General features: G+C 34.3%; 5 protein-coding genes across 7 annotated transcripts; 2 read left to right on the top strand and 3 right to left on the bottom strand.

Annotated features, from left to right (window-relative positions):
* Positions 1–3,732: 3,732 nt before the first annotated feature.
* Positions 3,733–6,570, top strand: LOC130973828 (heat shock cognate 70 kDa protein 2-like). The gene is made up of 2 exons (XM_057898502.1): positions 3,733–4,044; positions 4,636–6,570. The coding sequence occupies exons 1-2, from the start codon at positions 3,831–3,833 to the stop codon at positions 6,357–6,359; spliced, it is 1,938 nt and encodes a 645-aa protein (XP_057754485.1). The 5' UTR covers positions 3,733–3,830; the 3' UTR covers positions 6,360–6,570.
* Positions 6,571–7,452: 882 nt separating this feature from the next.
* Positions 7,453–9,741, bottom strand: LOC130976256 (uncharacterized). Its single transcript, XM_057901071.1, has 9 exons — positions 9,602–9,741; positions 9,455–9,516; positions 9,275–9,365; positions 9,054–9,140; positions 8,863–8,916; positions 8,572–8,759; positions 8,195–8,277; positions 8,009–8,109; positions 7,453–7,802 (listed from the first exon to the last, which is right to left on the bottom strand). The coding sequence occupies exons 1-9, from the start codon at positions 9,650–9,652 to the stop codon at positions 7,587–7,589; spliced, it is 933 nt and encodes a 310-aa protein (XP_057757054.1). The 5' UTR covers positions 9,653–9,741; the 3' UTR covers positions 7,453–7,586.
* Positions 9,742–10,330: 589 nt separating this feature from the next.
* Positions 10,331–12,968, top strand: LOC130973248 (geranylgeranyl transferase type-1 subunit beta). 2 transcript variants are annotated; one of them, XM_057897693.1, is made up of 11 exons: positions 10,331–10,555; positions 10,728–10,803; positions 10,887–10,945; positions 11,034–11,173; positions 11,260–11,315; positions 11,411–11,487; positions 11,595–11,640; positions 11,810–11,931; positions 12,010–12,077; positions 12,148–12,235; positions 12,603–12,968. In XM_057897693.1, the coding sequence occupies exons 1-11, from the start codon at positions 10,364–10,366 to the stop codon at positions 12,750–12,752; spliced, it is 1,074 nt and encodes a 357-aa protein (XP_057753676.1). In that variant the 5' UTR covers positions 10,331–10,363; the 3' UTR covers positions 12,753–12,968. The 2 variants fall into 2 exon arrangements, with proteins under 2 accessions (XP_057753676.1, XP_057753675.1); XM_057897692.1 differs by having other exon boundaries at positions 10,340–10,555; positions 10,686–10,803.
* A 2,376-nt stretch (positions 12,969–15,344) lies between these two features.
* LOC130973561 (uncharacterized) lies at positions 15,345–17,225 on the bottom strand. Of its 2 annotated transcripts, XM_057898152.1 has the most exons (2): positions 16,863–17,215; positions 15,345–16,567 (listed from the first exon to the last, which is right to left on the bottom strand). In XM_057898152.1, exon 2 carries the CDS (start codon positions 16,455–16,457, stop codon positions 15,747–15,749), a length of 711 nt encoding a protein of 236 aa, XP_057754135.1. In that variant the 5' UTR covers positions 16,458–16,567; positions 16,863–17,215; the 3' UTR covers positions 15,345–15,746. The 2 variants fall into 2 exon arrangements, with proteins under 2 accessions (XP_057754135.1, XP_057754134.1); XM_057898151.1 differs by having other exon boundaries at positions 15,345–17,225.
* A 3,528-nt stretch (positions 17,226–20,753) lies between these two features.
* Positions 20,754–23,679, bottom strand: LOC130973253 (heat shock 70 kDa protein 4). Its single transcript, XM_057897701.1, has 2 exons — positions 23,307–23,679; positions 20,754–22,736 (listed from the first exon to the last, which is right to left on the bottom strand). The coding sequence occupies exons 1-2, from the start codon at positions 23,518–23,520 to the stop codon at positions 20,998–21,000; spliced, it is 1,953 nt and encodes a 650-aa protein (XP_057753684.1). The 5' UTR covers positions 23,521–23,679; the 3' UTR covers positions 20,754–20,997.
* Positions 23,680–25,564: the final 1,885 nt, after the last annotated feature.

Genomic DNA, 25,564 nt, shown 5'->3' with positions numbered 1-25,564 from the left:
ACTTTTACGACAAATCCAAAGATTCATGGCAAATTATACTTTCTAACTAATTAATAAAATTCACCAAAAAAAAAAAAAACTAATTAATAAAAAAAAAACAATATTTAAAGAGTATTATTAGCAAATCTTTGCGTGACTATTTAATAAGTAATTCATTTCCTTCCGTAATATATTTAAAGTTCGATGATAATATATTTTTGTCGAACATTATTTTGTCATAAATATATTATCGCCAAATTTAAAAATAAAATTGATTATAATAAATTCAATAGCAAGGAGCAAATATATGCCGTGGAGAGTTCTCGACCATCGGAGAGAAATCAAGCGAGAAAACATAAGATGAGAAGACACTATTTCCAATTCAAAACTTTAAGGTGTCAAGTTAATGGGTCTCTTATCTTATAAATTCTTCACTCTTCTTTATTTTCTTTGATATGAGACTAATTTCATGTATTCCTCACACTTGCAACATTAACAGTAATTTTTTCAGCCTAATTGTTTGAGATATGATTCTAAATTTTGATGAGACCATATAAATTCACATTGAGATAAGAGACCCTCCATGTTCAAAGCAATGTGAAACTTTAACCAAACACACATGCATGAAGGAAAGTCTAAATGTTTTTTTATTTTTTTAAATATCTAATAATAATACTATATATCACCTAATTGGCCGACCCAACTCTAGAATAGTGATTGTTTGAGTAAAAGAAATGGTAAAATGTTTCATCATTGGAATATAATGCATCAAGAAAGGCTCCACCTGCTTTTGCCAAATTTCGCATTTTACTACTTATTAAAAAATTAATAATAAAAGGGAAAAAAAAGCAAAGGGACAAAGAATGGTGGTGGTGGGAGCATATAATATAAAGAGTCATCAGTTAATGTGGGGAGATAGATAGAAGAAATAATGGTGATCCCTCCATGCAGCTTGATCCACTCTCATCATGAAAACATGGAACCTACCATTTTCTTTTTACTTCAAATAAAATAATCAATATCTAACTCTTATTATTAAAATTTTGATTAGTTTAAGTATGGAGTTGTTTAGCAAAAATGTTACTCTATATATATAATTTTAAAATTTAATTTTGATATAATATTAGTATAGAACAATTTTATATATGCATTTTATTACGTAATATCACTTCAATAAAAATAATTATTTTTTATTAAAAAATATAATTAAACTATTATGCAAAATATCTAAACTCAAATATTTTAATAAATTAAAAAATATTTGTAAAGACAATAACTTAAAATAATTTTATTTAATTTAAAACTTATAATTATAAATTTATTATAATTAATATTACTCAATTATTTTGGTAATAATTAAAAAATATAAAATAAAATAATTTTAGATGGCTTTAGATTGATTTTTTAATTTTTATTGTCTTTGAAAAACAGTTTTTTTTTTCCGGTTTACTAATGGTGTACGTGTGGAAAGATTTGATAATGGATATGGATTTGTGAATTGGGATGAAGATTCCATCCATGCATGGATGGTGACATGAGAGTAAATGGGAAACATGCATTGTGCATCAAATCTATTTTTAAGATTAGATCGTGACCCTTGATTCCGTAGCTCTACCCCATCAATGTTTGCCATTTTCAGAGATAAAAGCATATATACATGCGTGTAGTTCATACCGCAACATTTTTCTTCGACTAGCTAATTAATGCACAATCGAATACTCTTTTTTATTCGATTGTAATCATATTTTGTATGGTAAAAGTTTCAATTACCATGTTAAATCCTGTCTTTATACCTTAACTTATACAAGTAGTAATATGTTATATATTATTTAGTATATCTAAGTAGTTATTTCTCATAGCGGACATGTAAAAATTATACGGTGGAAACTCAGGTGAAGTCGACTTTACGTGAAGTTGATATTTGAGAGCTGTTAGATAATTTAACTGATTAGACTAAATTTTCATCTAACGGCTCTCAAATATTAACTTCACGTGAAGTCGACTTCATCTGAATTTTCACTTAATTAATATATAAACGCACCTTTTAGCTAACTTTAATATATATATCTCTCTAATTTCAGTATTTCACTTTTCGCTAATTATTATTTAGTAGCTTTAGAATTAGAGAGAATTTCTGAAGTGCTCTAAAAATAAATGAGAATTTGTGTTTCGTTAATTCAAATTAAATTTTAAAATTAAAAAATAATTCTTTAAACTAGTCCCTTCTTTTTTTAGCTTATTGATGTGTCCCGGTATAAACGAAATTGAGCAAAAACTAAAAATTCTCGAATTTAGAATGTGTAAGATCCATAATAAAACGGGTCTCACAAGAATTTTATTCACCCAATCACCCTTGCTAGAATTAGTAGACATATATATCATTTAATGGCTCTCATATATCAAATTCACATAAAATCGACTTTACTTGAATTTTTACCTATTAATTAATCAAGGAAGAGCACTATCTTCCTGTTGAATTAATCTTTCTTGCTTCCTAATGGTCATGACTTTTTGTTTGGTCATTTTTTTTTCCGTCAATGATGTTTTTTTTTCATGTATAAAAAAATGATATTTTTCTTTTGAATACATGAGAGTAATACATTATCCCAAAACTAACGAATGGACAATTTTTTTATTCGTAATATTTTTTAATCCAGTCGGTTAAATATTAATTTATCGTAAATCTGAATTTTATTTAAAGATTTATCACAAGCCAATAAGTTGCTGCATATATAAGACGAGACTTAAACCTAACAACTCAATGAATAAAGTTGGGTAACAAATTTTTTTTTTATTGTGTACTTTGACAATTTTTTTTGATAGGGTATCAACACATCTGTTGTTTTCGGGAGGGAGAGATCTGGGGAATGGCCCACAGCCCACTAACTATTTGGGTCTGGGCCTGTAGCAGATGCGGATTTATAACAAAAAATAATGAAGGGCCATGCAAAATGAGTTATTTGTTTGGTTTCAACCAATTCTCTTATCGTCCAAAAATATCACCATTTCTTTAGGGCCTGAATTGTCTGACACTTGAAAACTTGCTGATGATGAAGCTGGACTAGGCTAGTAGTTGACCCACTTGAACCAAGTCAACAAACTAATGACCCATTTATTTTACTGAAATAACTATTGGTTTGGGCCCAAAGTTCTGTTGAAACATTAATTTACTATCACTTTTTGCTTTTACGGAAAGCTAAATAGACCATCGTGTTTGTGATTGGTGGAAAGCCTCTCTCTTTCTTCGGCCGTGGGCCCAACCTACTTTGACCCCCGATTTTCGGTAAATACTTTGACCTTAATTATTTAATTTAATTTAATTAATCTAATATCTAAATAAATATAAAATATCTAATAATAAACAGTGTAACAAAGTTGGTTTTCTCCCATAAACTATATTTATATATGTAATAAGTAATTTCTTTTTAAAAAATATCATTATATCATTTACAAACTAACTCTTCTCAAATTGGAAGAAGATGTATCTAGAATTTATTTACACAAGTGCCATTGCTAGTTGCATGAGGCATGAGGTGTCATTATAAGCGCGTAGCCGACGTCAGTCTATAGTCCAATAACTACGCTCAAACCAAACAACACTTTCCGACCTTTCGCATCAAATCTCAACCCTCCATTAACAACCCTAACAAATTAATCAACGGCTGAGGACCCCACTTATAGTCTCACAGAACATTCTAGAAACTCTCCCTCTTATACCTATATATTTACCCTTTCTCCCACCCCATTTCTTGGAACCACTCATTCTTTCGAACACTATTTTCTCTTTTACTCTTTCTTTTTTCACTCTCTCTTCTAAGGGTTCGTGTGTTTGAGATTTACGCCGGAAAATCATGGCCGGAAAAGGAGAGGGACCGGCGATCGGAATCGATCTTGGAACCACCTACTCCTGCGTCGGAGTGTGGCAGCATGATCGCGTTGAGATCATCGCCAACGATCAGGGTAACCGTACGACGCCGTCTTACGTTGCATTCACTGACACCGAGAGGCTCATCGGAGATGCCGCCAAGAACCAGGTCGCCATGAATCCCATCAACACCGTTTTTGGTAAGTCATTTCTCAAATCAACACGGACTGTTTTAGTTGCTCTAGATTTGCGTTAGGGTTAGCTGATTTTAGCTGAAAATTAGTTCATGTTTTATCTTGTTGAGTTTTGATGTTGTTTTCTGAATAATACTATCTGGAGGTACGCGATCTAAGTGTAGATCTTGACATTGATTGGTTCAAATTCTTGTAAATGTTTCTGCTTCTTGTTGTGTTGTGAAAATCTAAGGGTGCATTTGGTTTGTGTTTTCATTTCCAGTGTTTTCTGTTTTAGATTTTGTGAAAGAAAAAGTTAAAACGGTGATTTCATCTCCTTTCACCTCATGTTTTTCACTTTTCCTTTCGCAAAATCCAGAAAATAGAAAAAATGCAAACCAAACGCACCCCAACTTTGTCGAAAAAGTGATCTGTAAATTGATAAGTATGTGGATGGTGTTGTATGTTTTATTTGTTTGTAGTGGTAGAATAAATATATCTGAGAGGAATTGTGTTGTTTATAGATCTCATTTTTGCTTCAAAGTTTTTGTTACTGTCTGTTAGTTTAGGTTATTATCCATGAGCGAGAATTGTTAACTAGGGATTGTTCTGTTGCAGATGCAAAGAGGTTAATTGGAAGGAGAGTTAGCGATGCCTCAGTTCAGAGTGACATGAAATTGTGGCCATTCAAGGTGGTTGCCGGTGCTGGTGACAAGCCCATGATTTGTGTCAACTACAAGGGTGAGGAGAAGCAATTTGCGGCCGAAGAGATCTCATCTATGGTCCTAACCAAGATGAGGGAGATTGCTGAGGCTTACCTTGGATCAACTGTGAAGAATGCCGTTGTTACAGTCCCTGCATACTTCAATGACTCTCAGCGTCAGGCTACCAAGGATGCCGGAGTTATTGCCGGTCTCAATGTGATGCGTATCATCAATGAACCCACTGCTGCCGCAATTGCCTATGGTCTTGACAAGAAGGCTTCCAGCGTGGGGGAGAAGAACATCTTGATCTTTGATCTTGGTGGTGGTACCTTTGATGTCTCTCTTCTCACCATTGAGGAGGGTATCTTCGAAGTGAAGGCCACTGCCGGAGACACTCACCTTGGAGGAGAAGACTTTGATAACAGGATGGTGAACCATTTTGTACAAGAGTTTAAGAGGAAAAACAAGAAGGACATTAGTGGAAACCCCAGAGCACTTAGGAGGTTGAGGACAGCATGTGAGAGGGCGAAGAGAACCCTCTCATCCACTGCTCAGACCACCATTGAGATCGATTCTCTCTTTGAGGGTATTGATTTTTACTCAACAATCACCCGTGCTAGGTTCGAGGAGCTCAACATGGACCTCTTCAGAAAGTGTATGGAGCCAGTGGAGAAGTGTCTCAGGGATGCGAAGATGGACAAGAGCACTGTCCATGATGTTGTACTTGTCGGTGGCTCTACTAGGATTCCCAAGGTTCAGCAGCTATTACAGGACTTTTTCAATGGGAAGGACCTGTGCAAGAGCATAAACCCTGATGAAGCCGTTGCTTACGGTGCCGCTGTCCAGGCAGCCATTTTGAGTGGTGAAGGCAATGAGAAAGTTCAAGATTTGTTGCTTTTGGATGTCACCCCACTGTCTCTAGGTTTGGAAACTGCCGGAGGTGTCATGACTGTGTTGATTCCTAGGAACACTACCATTCCCACCAAGAAGGAGCAAGTGTTCTCTACATATTCGGATAACCAACCTGGTGTCTTGATTCAAGTTTATGAGGGTGAGAGAACAAGGACAAGGGACAACAACTTGCTTGGTAAGTTTGAGCTTTCAGGCATTCCTCCGGCACCTCGTGGTGTTCCCCAGATCACTGTTTGCTTTGATATTGATGCCAATGGTATTTTGAATGTCTCTGCCGAGGACAAAACCACTGGGCAGAAGAACAAGATCACCATCACCAATGACAAAGGAAGGTTGTCTAAAGAAGAAATCGAGAAGATGGTTCAAGAAGCAGAGAAATACAAGTCGGAAGATGAGGAGCACAAGAAGAAGGTTGAGGCAAAGAACACCTTGGAAAATTATGCATACAACATGAGGAACACAATAAAGGATGATAAGATCAGCTCAAAGCTTTCCCCGGCTGACAAGACAAAGATTGATGATGCAATTGAACAGGCCATTCAATGGCTTGATGCTAACCAGCTTGCAGAAGCTGATGAATTTGAAGACAAGATGAAGGAGCTTGAGAGCATATGCAATCCCATCATAGCCAAGATGTACCAAGGTGGTGCCGGTGGTGAGGTGGACGATGATGCTCCTCCTGCTGGTGGAAGCGGTGCTGGTCCCAAGATTGAGGAGGTCGACTAAGTGTTCTATTTGCCTTTGGGTTTTAATTGCTGGGGGTATTTTTAGTGTTAGGTTTATGCATTCGAATTATGTTACTGTCTTTTATTTTGTTGGGAAATTCAGAACTTACCGATTCATCACTCTTTTTGATTGAGTGATATATTTTTTGTAACGAAGAAATCCCCTGCATGATTACATTTTGCAGTATTCTAATATCAACTCTTTCTGGTTATTTCGTGCACTTGATCGCATAAATTCGATAATCGTTATGGGTGTTGAATAATATAATTTATCAAGGAAACGGTTAACATTACAAGTATCGACGTAATTGTTATTTGCCAGGAAAACTTGTTATTTGGCAATGAAATCCACGTAATTTTCACTTATCGATTTAAAAGAACCGTCACCTATAAGAGTACATTTTTGAAAGCAGTTGCTGCAATTTTGAACTACCAAAACTTGCCTATTTTGTTGATAATTATGATTAACCTTACATTTATAATCAACCAAAATGTGGCATAAAGAATAGAAAAGCTGAAGAGGTAGTTGATCCTAGGCACCCTTGGATGACGATGCGACAAAGAGGCCTAAAACTGGGACATGTGATCCACATGCTTGAGGCAGATGATCTGTTATCCATCATGTTATTGATGTACTTTTTCCTTTCTAAAACATAATATTGAGCATCACTCAATAAAATACAAGCCACATTTTTTTGGCTCATGTAGTGTGATGAAATTTCAATCTAGAATTCATGCATATTACCCGAACCTTTTACCACCAGACCAGTCCTGGTGGCTTACTTAAATCTAAAATGTTAATACGTAAAAATCACGAGCAGCATACGACAATTTGGTATTCACATTCATGTGTGTACTACTATGACTCATTATTGCAAGTGAAAAACAATCTTGTTCGTATGAAACAATTTTGGATAACCCTACAAAAACAGGAAGAGCTAAAACAGAATAAAGAATGAGACTACTTCGGGTAATTAAGATGGATAGCTTAACATTGTGCGAGTGTAACACTGTTAATTTGTGGAACCTCAATTAGTTATAGCTGCCCTCATTAAGCATTGAGCATTTAAGCACCATGCCTACCATCCAGCTAGTAGCACTTGTTAAAATTGTATTGAATGGCAAAAAACTTTATAAAGCGAAAACAATAGAATGTGCCAACTGATATTTTCTAGCCAACAAAATTTATACAAATAGGAGCTCCGACAAGTGCGAGTATCGCACGTTTTCATGCCAATCCACTGGAGACTGAAACCTTTTTGACAACCTCATCTTCCATTTCAACCAGTTGACAACAGAATGATTCAACATCTTGTGCCTCTTCCTTGAACATGAACCTGTATTCTTTCCACTGGTACTGACCTATGCCATCCTTCATGATCGGGCTGGAAACTTTTGCCAGTACATCAAAGCCCTTGCGATCAACCCATGTTATATATGCATCCTTCAAGAACATCGGCAGATCAGTTAGGATGTGTTCACAAGTTGCAATCTTTGAACAGAAATGAGGGAAGGAAATGATTTGAAAAGATAATCATACATCATGGAGTTTGGTAACTACAATGTTAATCAAAATTATAATCGACCAACAATAGAGTTCATGTTGAAAACTTGAAATGGGTAATAGAGTATTTCGGATCAGTAAGTTACCTTCGCATTGACATTCATGTGAACAAAACAAAAAAGTACGAGGGCTCTACGTCTAGCATTACTTTGATTAATCCCATCAATCAATTTTGCTGAGAATGGTGCTACACAAGAAAACATACAAGATCCATGAATATGTTTTTCTATATAAATAAGAGATACTCGTGCATCTAAAAACCAGGTCTTTACCTAATACATCAGCTTTAGATTTTTCCATATCTTCAACATCCACTTCAAAATCGCCTCCATTGCCATCGATAAATGTGCAAGATCTGAACATTAAATTATACTCTTAAGTTAGATGGAACACACACTCATGTTTTATTATATACACACCTTGAAAGCTTCTGCAAAAATTGCCACAAAACTTGTCAGCATTGAAAATTTGTAGAAGCATAAATTTCATAGAAGAAACAAAACATTAACTATGGTCACTTTGAAACATTGAAGACTAATTTAGTGTTTGGGATCACAGGATAAGCTATTTCTCTATTTATCTTTGCATCAATCTAATGAAATGGCACAATTCAAGCTACACTTTGGAACACCTATGAATATGATCCTACCTCATTTTAAATCTATATATGGAGTATCTTCCATCGTCTCCCTCTTCCAATAGTTCCTTAAGATTAACACTTCGAGATGTTCTATCAGTGCTAGAACTTAGTACACCCGAAACAGTGTAAGAGAACTCATTGATTGATTTCTGCTCAGATAGTATCACTTCCTGAAGTTTTTCTGCAAGAGACTTGGCCTACACAAAGCTTTTCGGTCAGAAAGGAGCAGCATTTTCGCGAATTATACTAGCAACCTTGAACAATATAGAGTAAGCATAAGGACAGTTTCTCAAAAATTACCTTATCTTCTTTAAGAGGAAGAACGTCCCCAGCTAAAGCAACTCGCGCCGGTAACTTCAGCATGCGAATAAATCAACCAATCAGTTCATAATTTCTTACAAGTATAAATTAAGCTAAGGCATTAACAGGTTCTCATATTACATTGTTCTAGTATGATTTTCAAATGAAAAATTATGGACTCCATGAATGACCTTTTTCAATGATTTGAACAAGCCCCCAAGTGGACCTGGAAATGGAGTGCTCACAGCAAAAGAACCACGCTCATCAATGATTGTGTTCTGCATAAACAAAAATAAAATAAAATAAAATAAAATAAAATAAAACAAAACAAAAATTGATAGTCTTCACACCATTCCAGCTAATAATCTCTTCTATAATATGATGAACTTGAATAGAGAGATTAATAACATACCACATTATGCAAATCATTTTGTGGAACCCAAAGGAATGGTTGCCCCTTTTTGATTATGTACTTAACCTTTGAAGTATGGATATCACTCTTGCTGTTAAAACCATGCAAAAGAGGCAGAACAATGATGAAAGGAAGTGATAAAGGTTTGTGATTTGAGTTTCTAACACAGAAAGTTGATACCTTCCTTTGGCGTCTGCTTTGATAGTGTTGAGGGAACCCTGCCAATTCGATGCCAAAATGTTCTGCTAACAGAACGTATCAATGAATCATATGTTATACGAGTTGAAAAGAAGAAGAAGAGGAAGAAGAAGAAGAAGAAAGAAGAACCTTGCATTTCTCAGCGTATGTTAAGAGCGTTGAGGACTTGTTGCGATTCATTGACTTGTTTTCTGCCTCTGCAGTGTGCACACCAACTGCTCGATCAAATTACCAACTATACTACCAGCTGCTGTCTACTTGTAAAATGTAAACTCATAGTTATCATTTATAGGATTTTATATATTTACAATAATTATATTATTAGCTATATAAAAAAGTTATATTATTAGCAAAGTTTGAAATAACACATTTAATTAATATTATACTATTATTTATAGGTAAATTAGTCATTGTTCTGAATTTTTAGATGTAAAAATGATATTTTATTCTTAAATTGAAATTAACAAATCAATGATATTTTTTTAAGAATAAAATGGGTATATAAAATTCAGTTAAATTTAAATTGTCAAAGTAAAGTTAGATAATTTTTCTAAGGTAAAAATTTAGAATTCAAACATAATACAAATATGTAAAGAATAATACAAATAAAACTCATTTAAATTTAAAATTGAATTCAAAAAGTAATGTGCAATTTTACTATTGTCTATTATTTTTGGTAAATAACTAGCATCAAGATAGGTTAGTTTAATTATATGTTCTCTATTATATGATGTAATGCACCTCTTTTTTTCATAATATACTTTTCTTTTAGGATAATTAATTGTACCTTTAATAATAACATGTTTCCACTCTTTTAAAGCATATATTCGTCAACATTAACTTTTGTTTTTCAGTTTTTTTTTTTTTTTGGACATTCCTCGTTGATTTACCATGGATTCAACAGAAGAATCATCACCAACGTCGGAGTTATCAAACACTACCATGGACATGGATCTTCATAACACTTTTGCAGAGTTGATGTTCCACTTGCTCCCATCTCCATATGAGTCTCAAGAGATCAACCATCTCACCCTGGCTTACTTTGTCATCTCTTCCCTCGACATCCTCAACTCTCTCAATAGGGTAACATAATATTTTCCATAATATTAACACATTAACATAGTTTTTGATATCTTGTTTTATGTTGTAACACTGTCACATCATTCATTCTTCCCTTTTTCTGAGCTCAAGTTCTGATTTTTAATTATGGAAGAAAAAAAAATACCTTTTTTTTTTCTCTTTGAGGCTATTTCAGGTCGAGAAAGATGCTATTGTTGATTGGGTTTTATCCTTCCAATTTCATCCTGGAACCAAAACTGACCCCAACAATGGTGGGGATGTAATTTTTAGCTGAATTTGACCTCCAAATTTTGAATTTTTTTTAAAATACCTATTTGAAGGGACTTTTTTGCAGGGCAATTCTATGGCTTTCATGGTTCCAGAACTTCACAATTTCGTCCAGATGAGAATGGGGTAATGAAAATTGTTGGAATTTGAGAAAAAGCTTATTGTTTTCAAACTTTTTTAGCTGTTGATGAAGAATCCTTTTGTTAACTTGAAGGTTTTGCTTCACAACCATAGTTACTTGGCAAGTACTTATTGTGCCCTAGCAATATTGAAGATTGTTGGCTATGATTTGTCCAATGTTGATTCTGAATTAATGTTGGCTTCAATGAGGAACCTTCAGCAACCTGATGGAAGGTATGGATTTGAAGCTCTTTATGCTTATGCAATGGTCATATCAGTAGTATGATTAATTCAGATGAGATTTTTATATCTGTTGACAGTTTTATGGCTATTCATATTGGGGGTGAAACAGATCTTAGGTTTGTATACTGCGCAGGTAAGAGAGAAAAGGCATGAAGTAGTGATTCTAGTTAGTTAATTAGTAAATAATGTGGGTATGTTATGGCGATCTTAATTAATGACTGTGTGCAGCTGCCATATGTTTCATGCTGGACAACTGGAGCGGCATGGATAAGGAGAAAGCCAAAGAATACATATTGAATTGCCAGGTTTGTGGAGATGCATCACCTAACAATGAAAATGAAATTTAGCATATATTTATGTCATGTGCACTATATTGTATGAAAATAAATTTGATGTCTTTCACTCTTTCTAGTCTTATGATGGAGGCTTTGGATTAGTACCTGGTGCGGAATCTCACGGTGAGTTGGATTATTTTCTCATAATTTATATGAGATTCGCTCATCATAAGGTCTACTGCAATATTGTTGTACTCATTAGTCATGACAAGAGTTTGGTATTCATCCATAGTTTATATGTTTATTATTTCTTAAACTATATTTATCAACATTACCTGTTTTAGTGACTCAGGCGGTGCAACTTATTGTGCAATTGCATCTCTCCGGTTAATGGGATTCATCGAAGATAATCTTCTTTCCAGTTGTGCTTCTTCTTTGATAGATGTTCCATTGCTTCTGGATTGGATCGTGCAGGTTTGTAGTCCTCATCTACAATCTTCATATTTGTATTCATTTGTAATCTAGATTCAGTAGTTCTGTGTTCCTTCTCAGCGGCAGGGAATGGACGGTGGATTTCAGGGTAGAACAAATAAAACTACCGATACATGTTATGCATTTTGGTAAGTAGGTCTGATCATTTGTAACTTGTAAATCACCAGAGCCTTGATAATTCAGCATGTGTTTGGTTAGGATTGGAGCTGTTTTAAAGATTCTGGGGGCAGAGGACTTTGTCGACATCAAAGCTCTACACAGATTTTTGCTTACCTGTCAATATAAGGTACTGCAATTACATCTCTCTTTGCTGTGTAGTGTGTTTAAGATATTAGGGAGAAATAGAATCTTCTAAGTATATTATGTATCATAAAAAACATAGGAAATGAAAGCAAAGAGGACTGTAGTGACAGTGATTCAAGTTAACCTTGAATTTTGTTCTTTAGTTTTATATGGAAAAAGAAAGGCCTAGTTCATATCGGATTTGGAATTCACCTTGAAAAGATCAGACATTTCTTTTCTATTACGAAATGAGGTGGAATATGTGATACCGATACATTGGTTTGCTTGGGTGACTCCTAAAGTTTTCTTAGGCTTATTTGGACTAATTCTGAAACTCATATTTTGATGCATATATATTTGTTTTTCAACAGTATGGTGGTTTCAGTAAATTCCCTGGAGAATTTCCAGACTTGTACCACTCCTACTATGGATTCGCTGCATTCAGCTTGTTGAAAGAATCTGGCTTGAAGTCACTTTGTTGTGAACTTGGAATCACTGAAACAGCTGCAAAGGGACTCTAACTTCACAGATGTTTAAATATTTTCTCTTGGGGTTAAGTGTGTTTGCATTGGTTTTGGTCACTGCCTTTTTTCCAATAGAAATTGATGCCTTTTGTATGAAGCTTTCATAGTTAGGTGAAGTTTAATTTTCCCATTTGGTGTGATGTGAAATTGTGCATGACTAATTGACTATATTTAAAATTAATTTATATAAACAACAAGAATTTAATTTTTCAAACAACCAATTATTTATTGTCAAATTAGTAAAAGTAACTAATTTTCAAATTTACTACTTCAAAAATCATCTAAATGCATGAATCTTATTGGATGATTATGTAAAATTCTTTATTCTGATCAATACATCAAAATTAAACTCAAATAACAAATATATTATGAGAGTAGTACAATTACAATTCAGTTCGAAAATAGCATAACTGTTTTGGAGTCTTTTGTGGTTCTCAAACAAGACCAAAATGAAGGGGTGTGTCATGTGAGATATTCTCATATTCTTTCTTCATGTCTTTTATGGTTGAACCGTAATATGAGTTATGACATGATAATATGACTTGGTTTGATGTATATAAGCATCTAATAGAACAAAGGGGGGTGGTAGTAGTTGTTTTTATTGATGTCTTATAGCATACATACATATAAACACAGAGAAGATGGGAACTTCCATCTCATTGCCACTCTGCACCACCATACCCTGGAACCTTTGGTCAGCTGTATACATGACAAAGCATCTCAATCATCTGATAAAGAAATGTATTTTTCGTATTTACTTTATTTGATACTAAGTCGACACACTTTTCTACCATCAGATAATACATATAAGTAACTGACAGATCCTTAAATAGATCTCAGATTTGCAACGAATTAGTCCTTATTGTATCAGCTTAAAGAGATACGTAATAAATAGGCTTAGTGTATGAGAGAAAATAAATAAACAAAATTTTCAAGAAATACAAAGGAGACACTGTTTTATAATGTTGTGAGTGCATTATTATTCTTGTTTCTTTCATTCAAGGTTGTCAAGTATTCTACAAAATTTGTTGCATTATGTTTTTATGACTTTTGTCACATCCTTCTAAATTTCAGCTGTCCATACTGCATAGGGCTACAGTACTTTGGATATTTTGTCCATCATTTTGCAGATATACATATTTTTTCAACTCCAAAGTTTCACCATAATATTAAACATCAACTAAAGCTGCTCTTGACAAGATAAAGAAACCTTTTAATTTGATTACTGAGGAATCTTGAGGGGAGAAAAGGTCAGAATATTCTCATAAGATATAGCCAAGGATTAACCTCTACTTTACTCCCTTTCTACTATTCAACATCCAAAAAATCACCCTTTCAGTCATTCACAAGAACCACAGTAACATACATTTATAAAGTTACAATAGAGGTTAATTAGGCCAATATTTTGTTATTTTAGCCATATACGAGATAGTCAAAGAAAATTTATGCATATATAATCTCATTGAAGACATGATATATAATAGGACTCAATAGTATCGTTTGATTTATGTAACCGATTCTATTTAATAGGATAAGACTTTGTTACTGTGTAAGAGTTTTGCTAAAATAATGTAGCAGTGAATAGTATATTTTACTTTGGAATGTGTGGGTAGTTTACTAGTCTTTTACTCCTTCAACTTGTCACACTTTAACAAATTCTAAGAAATAATAATGACTATCTAGCATTAATCTTTTACCTTTGGCAATTGGCATGCAACACAGAAAAAAGGGTCCATGAAAAGTTATGTCTCTAAAGCCATATTTTATTCTTTATTCTGACCTGTGATGATTCTTCAATGTGATGGTGGGGTTAGAGAGAGGGGTGCACCTTTCGGTTCATGACCCACGCGACATATTCACGGGGCAACTGCATCCCATTGTTGTTTAGCAAAAAGCCACAAAAAGCAGTGTCTCTCGTTTACCAAATTTGTCACTTAGTTCAAGTGGTTCTACCCTAAGTCCTGTGCATTGTGCACATTAACCATGTATGTAATAATGTAACTATTTTTCAATGTCTCAAACTACAATTTCATCCTTGATAATTCCTTGATTTTGATGGCACGATATATAAAACCACTTCTCCAAAAAACCTTAAGTTAATAAGAGGAGACACATTAATTACTATATTTCTAACACGTCTCTTTTGGATTTGTGTAAAACTTGCATAAGTTTTCTTCCTCTTTTCATTTGTCTCGTACCAAAATTTTCTTTTGGGGATTAACAAGAATTGAACTTTAGGCCTTTTGGTTATAGAATTTTTGATACTACGTCATGAAACCAAAAACTTAAGCTACTAAGAGTAGACACATGAATGACTATACCTTGTAACTTTGTTGTTTTAATCTTTTATCACTTGTGTCAAATTTAGTAGCTTAGTAGATATTACTTTTATTTTAGAAGTTTAGTGGCCAAAACTCAGGACAAGGAAGCAGAAAAACATGACAAGCATTGGACAATGTTGGCTTAAGATATGTCTCATTCACAAGCTTGTATTAAAGTGAAGGGGAAAAAATATCAAAGACTCTGCAACAATTCCATCAGTGTCCTTTAGACAGCTACATGAATGGAAGAGTTGGGCCATCTGATCACTAAAAAAATATTAATAATAATAACAATAACAATAATATTAGTAATTACAATGTCAGCTACATTAGAAAAATGGAAATTCAATAAAATAAAGCAACCCCATAATTTCCCAATTGCATTAGTCCCACCTTTAAACCTTTTTCTGGGCAGAAAATACTTTGTAACGTTCAGAGTACATTGAACAACTGGCTTAGCAGATTGAGTTTTAACTGCATCCCAAAACAACTCAACAGTGGAGGAAACAAATTCCAAAATCTAAAAACAAGGTGGAATTCATCACAATGTAATTAGAGAGATTAATGAGAAAAAGAAAATGAAAGAAAAAGAAAAAGAAAAACTCCCTCTAGTTTGATTGACAGAACTTTGGTGTTAGATGGTCTCTTCCTGTGGAAATGTGTCAAAGATTCAAGAAGCTAAGGGAAGTACCTGTGAAGAGCTTGAATGGTGCTGTGGTAGATTATGATGATGATGATGATTATGATGATGAGAATGGTTGTTAACCTCTCTTTCTGTTTTCTTATCAACAATGGTTGTCATCGTGGAACAATCATCAACCTCATCTACATTATTATTTCCCTTATTGTTTTCACCTTCTTGTAACTTTCTTCTAAGCTTCTCTTCTGCTTCTTGCAAGAACTTGAACTTTGGAGGAGGTGATGACTTAATCCTATTAAACTCGGATTCGGTTGTGGACTCAAAAAGAGGATTGAATCCATGCTGGTTGTAAGGACTACTTGGAGTGAAAGGAGGAGTGAAGAATGATGGAGATGCATTAGGAGTCAAATATGGTGTTTCCACAACAAGCAAATCACCTAAGCTTCTACCTCTTGAACCTTTTCCCTTAGATTTTCCATCATCAGATTCTAAATCTTCCTTTGATTCTTCAACTATTGTGAACAAGAATCTTGGAGGGCCTAATATCTCTTGTTGCCTCATGTACTCAACATCTTCACCAAAGGGTTTGAAGTGAAATTCTTTGTTGTTAGTTTGTGATTCAGGGTCATGAACAAGGGTGTCACTGGTACTCATTGAAGAACAAGTGAAACCTGTGTTGTGCCTCAAAGATGATGATGATAATGATAATGTTGATGGTGATGGCTTCTTCCAACAAAACATATATAAAAGCTCTTTGAAAGGGTTGCCATAGTTATGATTCTCAATCTCTCTATTATTGGTTGTTATCCTCTTCTTCCACCATAACAAGTAGTAAACTTCAGCTACCAAAGCTAACAAGAGGCAACAGAAAACAATGCTCAAACCAAGACCTACACTACTCAAAGATTTCATTATTGACCCTCAAAAAATCACATTGAAACACAACAACTCTTGCAACTTACCTCAAACCTCAATCCAGAGAAAACAAAACATCAAACAGAACATGTGCACTATAAATACAACCAAATCAAAACCTCAAATTCAACAGAGAGAATACAAGTACTAGAGTTTCAATGTAATATTATTATTTTATCCACATAACATTCTCCTCCCTACCAATAAAGCTTTGACATAATAACAACAAACCTTAGTTTCAAATTGCTAAAGCCTCCCCCAAAAGAACACCAATATGCTAAAAGGGCCAACCAAAAAGCACATTCTTTCTCTCTTTCTCTTTCTTTATTGAAAGCAACACTTGCAAATCATAAGCATGAGCTCCAATACTAGCCTTTAGCTTTAACTCCACTTAAGAAGATTAAGCACCCTCATATATCATATGGATTAGACCCATCATTACCCTCAAAGATTAATGAATAGATGGTGAGAAGTGAAAGAAAGATCCCCTTCACCCATAAAAAACCACTTTGTGGAGTGTAGAGAGGTTCACAAAAACCAGGAGCTACAAAAAAATATATAACAATCAAACCAAATTAGTCCAAATGATGGATATTTTGGTCTTTTTAAATTTTAACCAAAATTCTCTCATCCGAGTCCTAAAAATAGTAAAAAAGAAAAATCTTGTTAGATCAGGTCAAGTGAGTGCGATTCTTAATTAGACGACTAAATATTTTACATAAAGACTCAGGTGCAGTTAACTTCACATGAAGTTGATAGTTGAGAGTCGTTAAATGATTTGATAACTTTGACTAAATTGTCATCTAACGATTCTCAATTATCAACTTCAGATGAAATTAACTGCACCTGAAGTTTTACTATATTTTATTATTTATATTTCTATGTTGAGACAGTTACCAAATTCGCCTCACACTGTTTCAGGTAAGGGAGGGAGATGAGCATGTATCTGTGCTGGCTCACGGTTGGGGGGTCTCTTCCTTCAAGAGACACTCACATGGGGTCAGAAATAAGAGGAAAGTGACATGTCAATTTATGTCATTACATGTAACATGTTATAATATAAAGTTTTATAAGCTTATAAAATGTATGTAAGATCCTTCAAATAAGGGAGGGTTTTCACAATTTTCACCCCCCATGACTCTTGTTGGTTCACTCTACTGACAATTTTGGAGGGACAATGATTCCATATCTGAAAGTCTACCACATCTCTTTCGGTTTTTGGAAGTTTAATCATGACATTGGTTGAATTTTATTTTTTCTTCTTGCATGATTTTTGTTTTGACTTGGTTATTATTAGATTTCAGGGTGAAGCAATATTTTTTGTCATTGCTCTATTATTATTCTGATGATAATCAACAAATTAAATAGATGAAGATACTGTCATTTGGCAATCAATTAATTAATTCTTGGAGTCTGCATCTTCATTGCCTCATCACATTTGTAAACCCTAAATTAATATGAAGATGGGCCACAAAACCCTATGCTGTCAGAATGAGCCTGTTAAGAGGTTTTATATTATTTGGTTTATTTTATTTATGAATAGTATTTTTTTTTTTTGGTTTGGTTACCCATGGTATCCTTCCATTCGATAGACCAAAGACTAATCTGTTGCGAATCTGAATGACCAATGAGTTGCTACATACATAAGACGGAATTTGAACTCTCGACACTTGTTTAAACAAACGCTTAAGCTGATCACTCGGTCAATCCAAATTAGTTTGAATTTTAATTACTTGATCAAACTTCACAATGTACCACACCAAAATGCAGACTGAACAAAAAATATTTATTAGTAATTGTTTGTAAAAATATTTAACGTACCAAATACATCAAGAGCAACTACCATGTAGTGCAAGATATGATACCAAAAAAAAATTGAACCGGCTATCCATCTCATCCAAAAATCAAATTGGTTGTTTTTTAACTAAATTTCTCATCACTTTTTAAATTGCAATCTAAACTAGGATTTTATAATTGTCACAACCCTAGCTTGAGAGAGCATATTACTGAATAGTGAATGTTAGTTAAACCGGTTATTAGTGGCGGTTAGTGGTTAGTTAGCTGTAATTAGAAACTCAGCCTCACTCATTAGTTAGTTAGCAGTTTAGTTTCTAGTAAGAGCTAGTTAGTTATGACAGTTGGCCTAGCTTGCTGAGGTGTCAAGTTGTTAGTGCTTTAGTTACTTGACTTTACGACGGTTAATTTAAGAAGCATAGATGGTAAGTAGCATAAACCACCTTTTTAATCTAATCATTTGTTAATTATACATCCAAAACCATTTAATCATATAAGTAATTAGGAAAATCTGCCTTGAACTTTTGGAAAATGAAAGCAAATGATTACATCACAAAGCATTATTCAAAACTTAGATCCATGAACAACAATGTTGCATTTAATTAGAAAGATTACGTTTATTATAAACTACATAATCTACCAAAATTTAACTCACACTATCACTTGTGAAGTAACATACTTGTTAGAATATAATTGATCCTAACTGATTCTAATTGATCCTAATTATATTCATATTAGAAAAAGTAAAAGAAAATAATAGAAAAAAAAATTTGTATATTCTTGAGTATAATCAAGTTGTCTATTCAAATTGTCTAAAATGATACAATATAAAAAGATATTTATAAGTACTAAAAAAATCGTAATAATAGAGACGTAATCTCTTATAATAAATATACAGATATACTAAATAATACTAATTAATCCTAATTATACTCTAACAATACTAACATTCAATTTAACTCCTGTACATGACTCAATTAACTGCTTTTGATCACAAGTTCCATATATCAAAATCACATTTAGAAGAAAAAGAAAGATTATTCATATTATTTTTAACACAATGTTCTGTTGGAACTGTATCTAAATAATTTTGATAAAGTTTGATCCAAATACACCCCTCTTCATTCTTCAACAATCAGCTTTTTCAGGAAGCACTAGAAAATGCCACATCCACCATGAACCTTAATTATTTCTTCTTTTGTGGCACCGACAAATATTTAGTTCCAAGGAGAAAGAACACAAGGAGCCTGGAATGGAGTAATGGACGGTCTCACTGTATATGATTGTTTGTCATTGCACAAGTGGCCAAGGACAAAAAGGCAACAGTAACATGCTCTAAAAGGAATCACCAGCATAAAGCATATATCTTATTATTAATTAATGTTCTCTACAAAAACTAATTCCAATTTTGTATGATCAAGCTAGTTATGATTTCTTGCCTATAAAATCGGTGACTTTAGTTGGAAAGAAACAAATAACCTTGTATTATTCCGTGAGAATAATTCTATATCGCTCTACCATCTTCTCAGATATTGTATCCAACTAAATCAAGTAGATATCAACCTTTATAGTCAAAATTTCTTTTCATCTCACATAATTTTGTTTGGAGAATGTCAGGGTATTAATATTTTTATAAAAAAATAAAAAAATTAATATTAAGCTAATATAAAATAAATATAAAAAAATTAATCACCTAATATTTACTTTTTAATAATATATTTACTGTTAACAAAATTGTGATAATTAGCGTTGATGTTAGGGAGACATCTATATTAAGTATAAGAGATTCAGCCATTTATCAGTTGTGAGATGCTTCCTTAGCTTTTGTAATATAATCTGTAACATTATTAGTATTGAAAATATTTTAAATGTTTCAACATTTTAGATATTCCAATAGTTTTAATCAATCAGAAACTTTATATACGTGATTGGAATTAGCAATAATAATAAATACTTTCTATAGTATTATTTCTATAGTAATATCTAATCATCTTGACGGTAGACACCATTTACACAATACGTTGGTGCACAGAGACTCGGAGAGTACGCAAGTTACGCAGGAAATCTTGCATTACATAATTGCCTGAAAAATCAATATTGCTCTCCACAGGCACATGCCCAAATTTAGCAGATCCTACTTTACAAGGTTAAAGTTACTAAGATTTTTCAGGGTATGATGCCAAATAAATAATGAGAAAACGTCAACACTTAGATAATTAACCTGTAAAGTAATGGGCTATAAATAATAAAGATTAGAATGAAGGCTAATCATCTAAAATTTTGAAGGCAACTACCAAATAATAGAAAATATAAATATAAAACATAAGGTGCGGTGAATAATGGTCTAGATAAAAAAGATATATATAGTCACAAAAATACACTTCCTTAGTTCCTTCGCCAAAAAATTTTCAACAGTTCGTATCCACCCAAAACGTGGATAAACATTCAACACCGCGACATCCAGGTGGCAGGACATCAAAATGCTTTACGAGAAATTAAAAAAAAATTAAAAAGGGTTCAAAACATCCTGCAAAGAAAATCATAAAAAAACGTCTAGCAATGATCGGCAAATTTAATCAACTTCCTCAATCTTAGGACCAGCACCGCTTGAGGCGGATGGTGGAACATCATCATCCATAGCACCAGCACCCATGTCAGGACCAGCTCCACCTTGATACATCTTTGCAATGATTGGGTTACAGATGCTCTCCAATTCCTTCATCTTGTCTTCAAACTCATCCGCCTCAGCAAGCTGGTTACTATCCAACCATTGAATGGATCCGTCAATTGCATCTTCAATCTTCTTCTTATCATCTGCAGTGAGCTTAGAAGCAATCTTCTCATCCTTGATGGTGTTCCTCATGTTGTATGCATAATTCTCAAGAGCATTCTTAGCATCAACCTTCTTTTTGTGTTCCTCATCCTCTGCCTTGTACTTCTCTGCCTCCTGAACCATCTTCTCAATCTCTTCCTTAGAGAGTCTTCCCTTGTCGTTGGTGATTGTGATCTTGTTCTTCTGGCCGGTGGTTTTGTCCTCAGCAGAGACATTGAGGATACCATTAGCATCAATATCGAAGCAGACAGTGATCTGAGGAACACCCCTAGGTGCTGGAGGAATGCCAGAAAGTTCGAATTTTCCCAACAAGTTGTTATCCCTGGTTCTAGCTCTCTCACCCTCGTAAACTTGAATCAACACACCGGGTTGGTTGTCTGAGTAGGTTGAGAATACTTGCTCCTTCTTTGTTGGAATGGTCGTGTTCCTTGGAATGAGGACGGTCATAACACCACCGGCAGTTTCCAAACCAAGGGAAAGTGGAGTGACATCCAAAAGCAAGAGATCCTGAACCTTCTCGTTACCCTCACCACTCAAGATCGCAGCCTGAACAGCAGCACCATAAGCAACGGCCTCATCAGGGTTGATGCTCTTGCAGAGCTCCTTCCCATTGAAGAAGTCTTGCAAGAGTTGCTGAACCTTAGGGATCCTAGTAGAACCACCAACAAGGACAACGTCATGGACGCTGCTCTTGTCCATCTTTGCATCCCTCAAACACTTTTCAACAGGTTCCATACACTTCCTGAAGAGATCCATGTTGAGCTCCTCGAATCTAGCACGGGTAATGGTGGTGTAGAAGTCAACACCTTCATAGAGAGAATCAATCTCAATGGTTGTTTGCGCAGTTGATGAAAGGGTCCTCTTCGCCCTCTCACAAGCGGTTCTCAACCTCCTAAGTGCTCTGGGGTTACCAGAGATGTCCTTCTTGTGCTTTCTCTTGAACTCTTGAACAAAGTGGTTAACCATCCTGTTGTCAAAGTCTTCGCCTCCAAGGTGAGTGTCTCCAGCAGTGGCCTTAACTTCGAAGATACCCTCTTCAATGGTGAGAAGAGAGACATCAAAGGTACCACCACCAAGGTCAAAGATCAACACGTTCTTCTCACCGACGCTGGTGGCCTTCTTGTCAAGACCATAGGCAATGGCCGCAGCGGTAGGTTCATTGATAATACGCATAACATTGAGACCAGCAATGACTCCAGCATCCTTTGTGGCCTGACGTTGGGAGTCATTGAAGTATGCAGGGACTGTGACAACAGCGTTCTTCACTGTAGAACCAAGATAAGCCTCGGCAATTTCACGCATCTTCATGAGGACCATGGAGGAAATCTCCTCAGCAGCGAACTGCTTGTCCTCACCCTTGTAGTTGACCTGAATCATGGGCTTGTCAGCAGGTCCGGCAATAACCTTGAATGGCCATAGCTTGATGTCGCTCTGAACAGAGGCATCGGTGAATCTTCTACCAATCAAACGCTTAGCATCTGCAACGCATTGAAATAACAAATAAGCAACAGAGACATAATAAAATGAACAAAACAATTACGAAAATGGATATTATATTATATAACAATTACAGCAAAATTCAGCGAGGTGATATTAAAAATTATACAAACATCTAACAATCTCAGACTCTCAGTTTTATGTTAAATATTAATTCTACTTGAATATAGGTTGAATTTTGACGAATTATGTAGTTCAACTGGAAAGTCTAACACTAGAATAATTTCACGCTTAACATATAATAACTTACCAAAACATATTAATCAGCTCAACAACAAGAATAATCTGAAATATTAATCAAATAAACGTACATTGTACTAGGAAGCATATCTCATTGGAAAACAAGATATAAATAGTTAAGCATCTAACTTTTACAACTACAGATTAACTCATTAAATCACTTATGAACAGTTAATATAAGAGAGCATATAGATCTACGTAAGTTCATACACAAATTCAGATCTAACATTCAAGAAGAGAAAGAAACATAATTAATTAGACAATAAGCTAACAGATCCATATCAGCTGAGAAAACAGAACTTGGATCTTACCAAAAACAGTGTTGATTGGGTTCATGGCGACCTGGTTCTTAGCGGCATCACCAATCAAACGCTCGGAATCAGTGAAAGCAACGTAGGAGGGAGTTGTCCTGTTCCCTTGGTCATTGGCGATGATCTCAACACGGTCATGCTGCCACACTCCGACGCAGGAGTACGTAGTTCCGAGATCGATTCCGATCGCAGGACCGTCTCCCTTACCGGCCATCGTAGATAGACGAAGCTAGGAGAATGCGAGAGATCTGAGGATTAGGGTTTGTTATGTGGGGCGCGGCCACACAGAACAGAAATGAGAAAGAAAAGAGAATGTAGGTTCGTACAGAAATGAGAAGGAAGATTAGGGTTTTTACGTTCGTTATGAGGTTGGAGAGGAGAGTGCTTATATATGGGTTTGGGTTTTTGAATTTTCAATATATTTTTGGAATTCTAGAATGTTCTTTTAGCCGTTCCGTGTAGATGGGATTTTGCATATTTTGGGAGATGGCGTAGGAAGCTCTTTTCTTCTTCTCTGCTCTCTGGTTGGTTCCAGATGTTTCTTTTTCTGCTGACTCGGATTCACATTTCATTATTTTATTTTATTTTATTATACCATCAATTTATCAGTACAAGGCCGATAACTAACTAATTTGAAATAAAATTAGGTTAAGATTCTTTCCTTTCTTAGTAATTTTTATTTTTGTTACTGTATTTGCTTGATGTAATTTTGGCAGTCCTAATTTTATTTGGAAAACAAACTTTGATATTTATGATCCTATGTGTTTTGATTATTAATTAGCATAAATAAATCATAGAGTATAAATTATAGGGATGATAAAAATATACTAAACTAAATATACACCCAAAATTCCTAGAGATTTACATTTTACTTTCATTTGAGTATACCTATTTTAAATATTGAAAAAACAAATCATATCATATAACATATAAAATTTGATATTCTGAAATATGTCGGTAAGCATAATAATACTAGAATAAAGTATTATTTTTGTCTCCAACGTTTGGGGTAAATCTTATTTGCGTCCATAACGTTTAAATCGTCCTATTTGTATCCCTAACGTTTGGGAAAGTGATTCAATGTTATCCTGCAGTCAATTACACATCATGAGCGCTTTAGTTTGAGTTTTGAAAATCTCTTCTTGGAGTTATAATACAAATGTCTGTGATAGAATCGATAATTCACTCCGAAAAATAGCTCATCAAAAGTTGAAACTAATTCTTACAACATTTACATAATTCACTTTGTTAGAGATATAATTTAATCTAAACACAAATAGTGGGTATAATATTAAAATCGAACACATCCAAGTGGAACCTAATTGAGAATGAATACATCAAAGTAAGAATAATTGAAAAATATAATCTGATTTGTTAGTATAATTGATAGTAGGATAACATTGAATCATTTTTATAAACGTTAGGAATACAAATAGGACGATTTAAACGTTAGGGACACAAATAAGACTTACCCAAACGTTGGAGACAAAAATGACACTTTACTCATAATACTAAAATAAATATTATCATATTTTAGCATATATGGTGATGACCATAGGTAGTATTAGAGTTAATATTCAAAATGACTTCTGAAATTTGATTCGAATTTAATTTAATCATTGAATTTAACCTTGAAATTTTAATGTGTGTCTCAAATTGGTCATTCTGTCTATTTTCATCACAAAAAACTGACCTGACACTATTAAACGACATCATTTTGCTATTTGTTCCAACATGACGTCATTTGATTCTTCTTCCTCCTCCTCAAGCAGCCATGGCTTGGGTACTGCTTCAAGCTTCAGAAACCTCAGGTATGATCTCATTCTCAACTTTACACTCATCTCCTCTTCTTTGTTCATTCTTCCTTCGTATAGCCGTTAAATTCATTACTCGCACTCTCTCTTTTTTTCTATATCTTCTTCTTTGTTCATTCTTCCTTCGTATAGCCGTTAAATTCATTACTTGCACTCTCCCTTTTTTTCCATGGCCTCTCTTCAACCCAATTTCAGTGATCAAGTAATTATCATCACTTTCATCTATATATGTATGAGCAACTACTTCATTCACAATAACAACCACAACCACAACCTCTTCTACTTCCTCCATTTCTCTTCAAACCGATTCTTAATTATCAATATTATTACTATTATTATTATTATTGAAAAAATATAGAATGGGAGATAGAGTTCCAGTGCAATCCTACAACCTCAATTTATCCTCTTCCTTCATCGAGAGTCCCCTTATCCTCTTCCTTCATC

The sequence above is a fragment of the Arachis stenosperma genome, chromosome 4, assembly GCF_014773155.1.
Source record: "Arachis stenosperma cultivar V10309 chromosome 4, arast.V10309.gnm1.PFL2, whole genome shotgun sequence".
NCBI lineage: Eukaryota > Viridiplantae > Streptophyta > Magnoliopsida > Fabales > Fabaceae > Arachis > Arachis stenosperma.
The sequence above is the reverse complement of the archived record's forward strand: the minus strand, read 5'-3'. Positions and strand labels throughout refer to the sequence as shown.

What these genes read in the sequence shown, in the direction of transcription:
- LOC130973828 (XM_057898502.1), top strand. Translation starts at nt 3,831, where the DNA reads ATGGCCGGAAAAGGAGAGGGACCGGCGATCGGAATCGATCTTGGAACC. An exon ending in TCCCATCAACACCGTTTTTG is followed by an intron (nt 4,045 to 4,635) that starts GTAAGTCATTTC and finishes GTTCTGTTGCAG; the next exon opens with ATGCAAAGAGGTTAATTGGA.
- LOC130976256 (XM_057901071.1), bottom strand. Translation starts at nt 9,652, where the DNA reads ATGAATCGCAACAAGTCCTCAACGCTCTTAACATACGCTGAGAAATGC. An exon ending in AAAGCAGACGCCAAAGGAAG is followed by an intron (nt 9,366 to 9,454) that starts GTATCAACTTTC and finishes TGGTTTTAACAG; the next exon opens with CAAGAGTGATATCCATACTT. An exon ending in ATATATAGATTTAAAATGAG is followed by an intron (nt 8,278 to 8,571) that starts GTAGGATCATAT and finishes TTTAATGTTCAG; the next exon opens with ATCTTGCACATTTATCGATG.
- LOC130973248 (XM_057897692.1), top strand. Translation starts at nt 10,364, where the DNA reads ATGGATTCAACAGAAGAATCATCACCAACGTCGGAGTTATCAAACACT. An exon ending in ACCTGGTGCGGAATCTCACG is followed by an intron (nt 11,641 to 11,809) that starts GTGAGTTGGATT and finishes TTAGTGACTCAG; the next exon opens with GCGGTGCAACTTATTGTGCA. An exon ending in TGCTTACCTGTCAATATAAG is followed by an intron (nt 12,236 to 12,602) that starts GTACTGCAATTA and finishes GTTTTTCAACAG; the next exon opens with TATGGTGGTTTCAGTAAATT.
- LOC130973561 (XM_057898151.1), bottom strand. Translation starts at nt 16,628, where the DNA reads ATGAAATCTTTGAGTAGTGTAGGTCTTGGTTTGAGCATTGTTTTCTGT.
- LOC130973253 (XM_057897701.1), bottom strand. Translation starts at nt 23,520, where the DNA reads ATGGCCGGTAAGGGAGACGGTCCTGCGATCGGAATCGATCTCGGAACT. An exon ending in CCCAATCAACACTGTTTTTG is followed by an intron (nt 22,737 to 23,306) that starts GTAAGATCCAAG and finishes AATGCGTTGCAG; the next exon opens with ATGCTAAGCGTTTGATTGGT.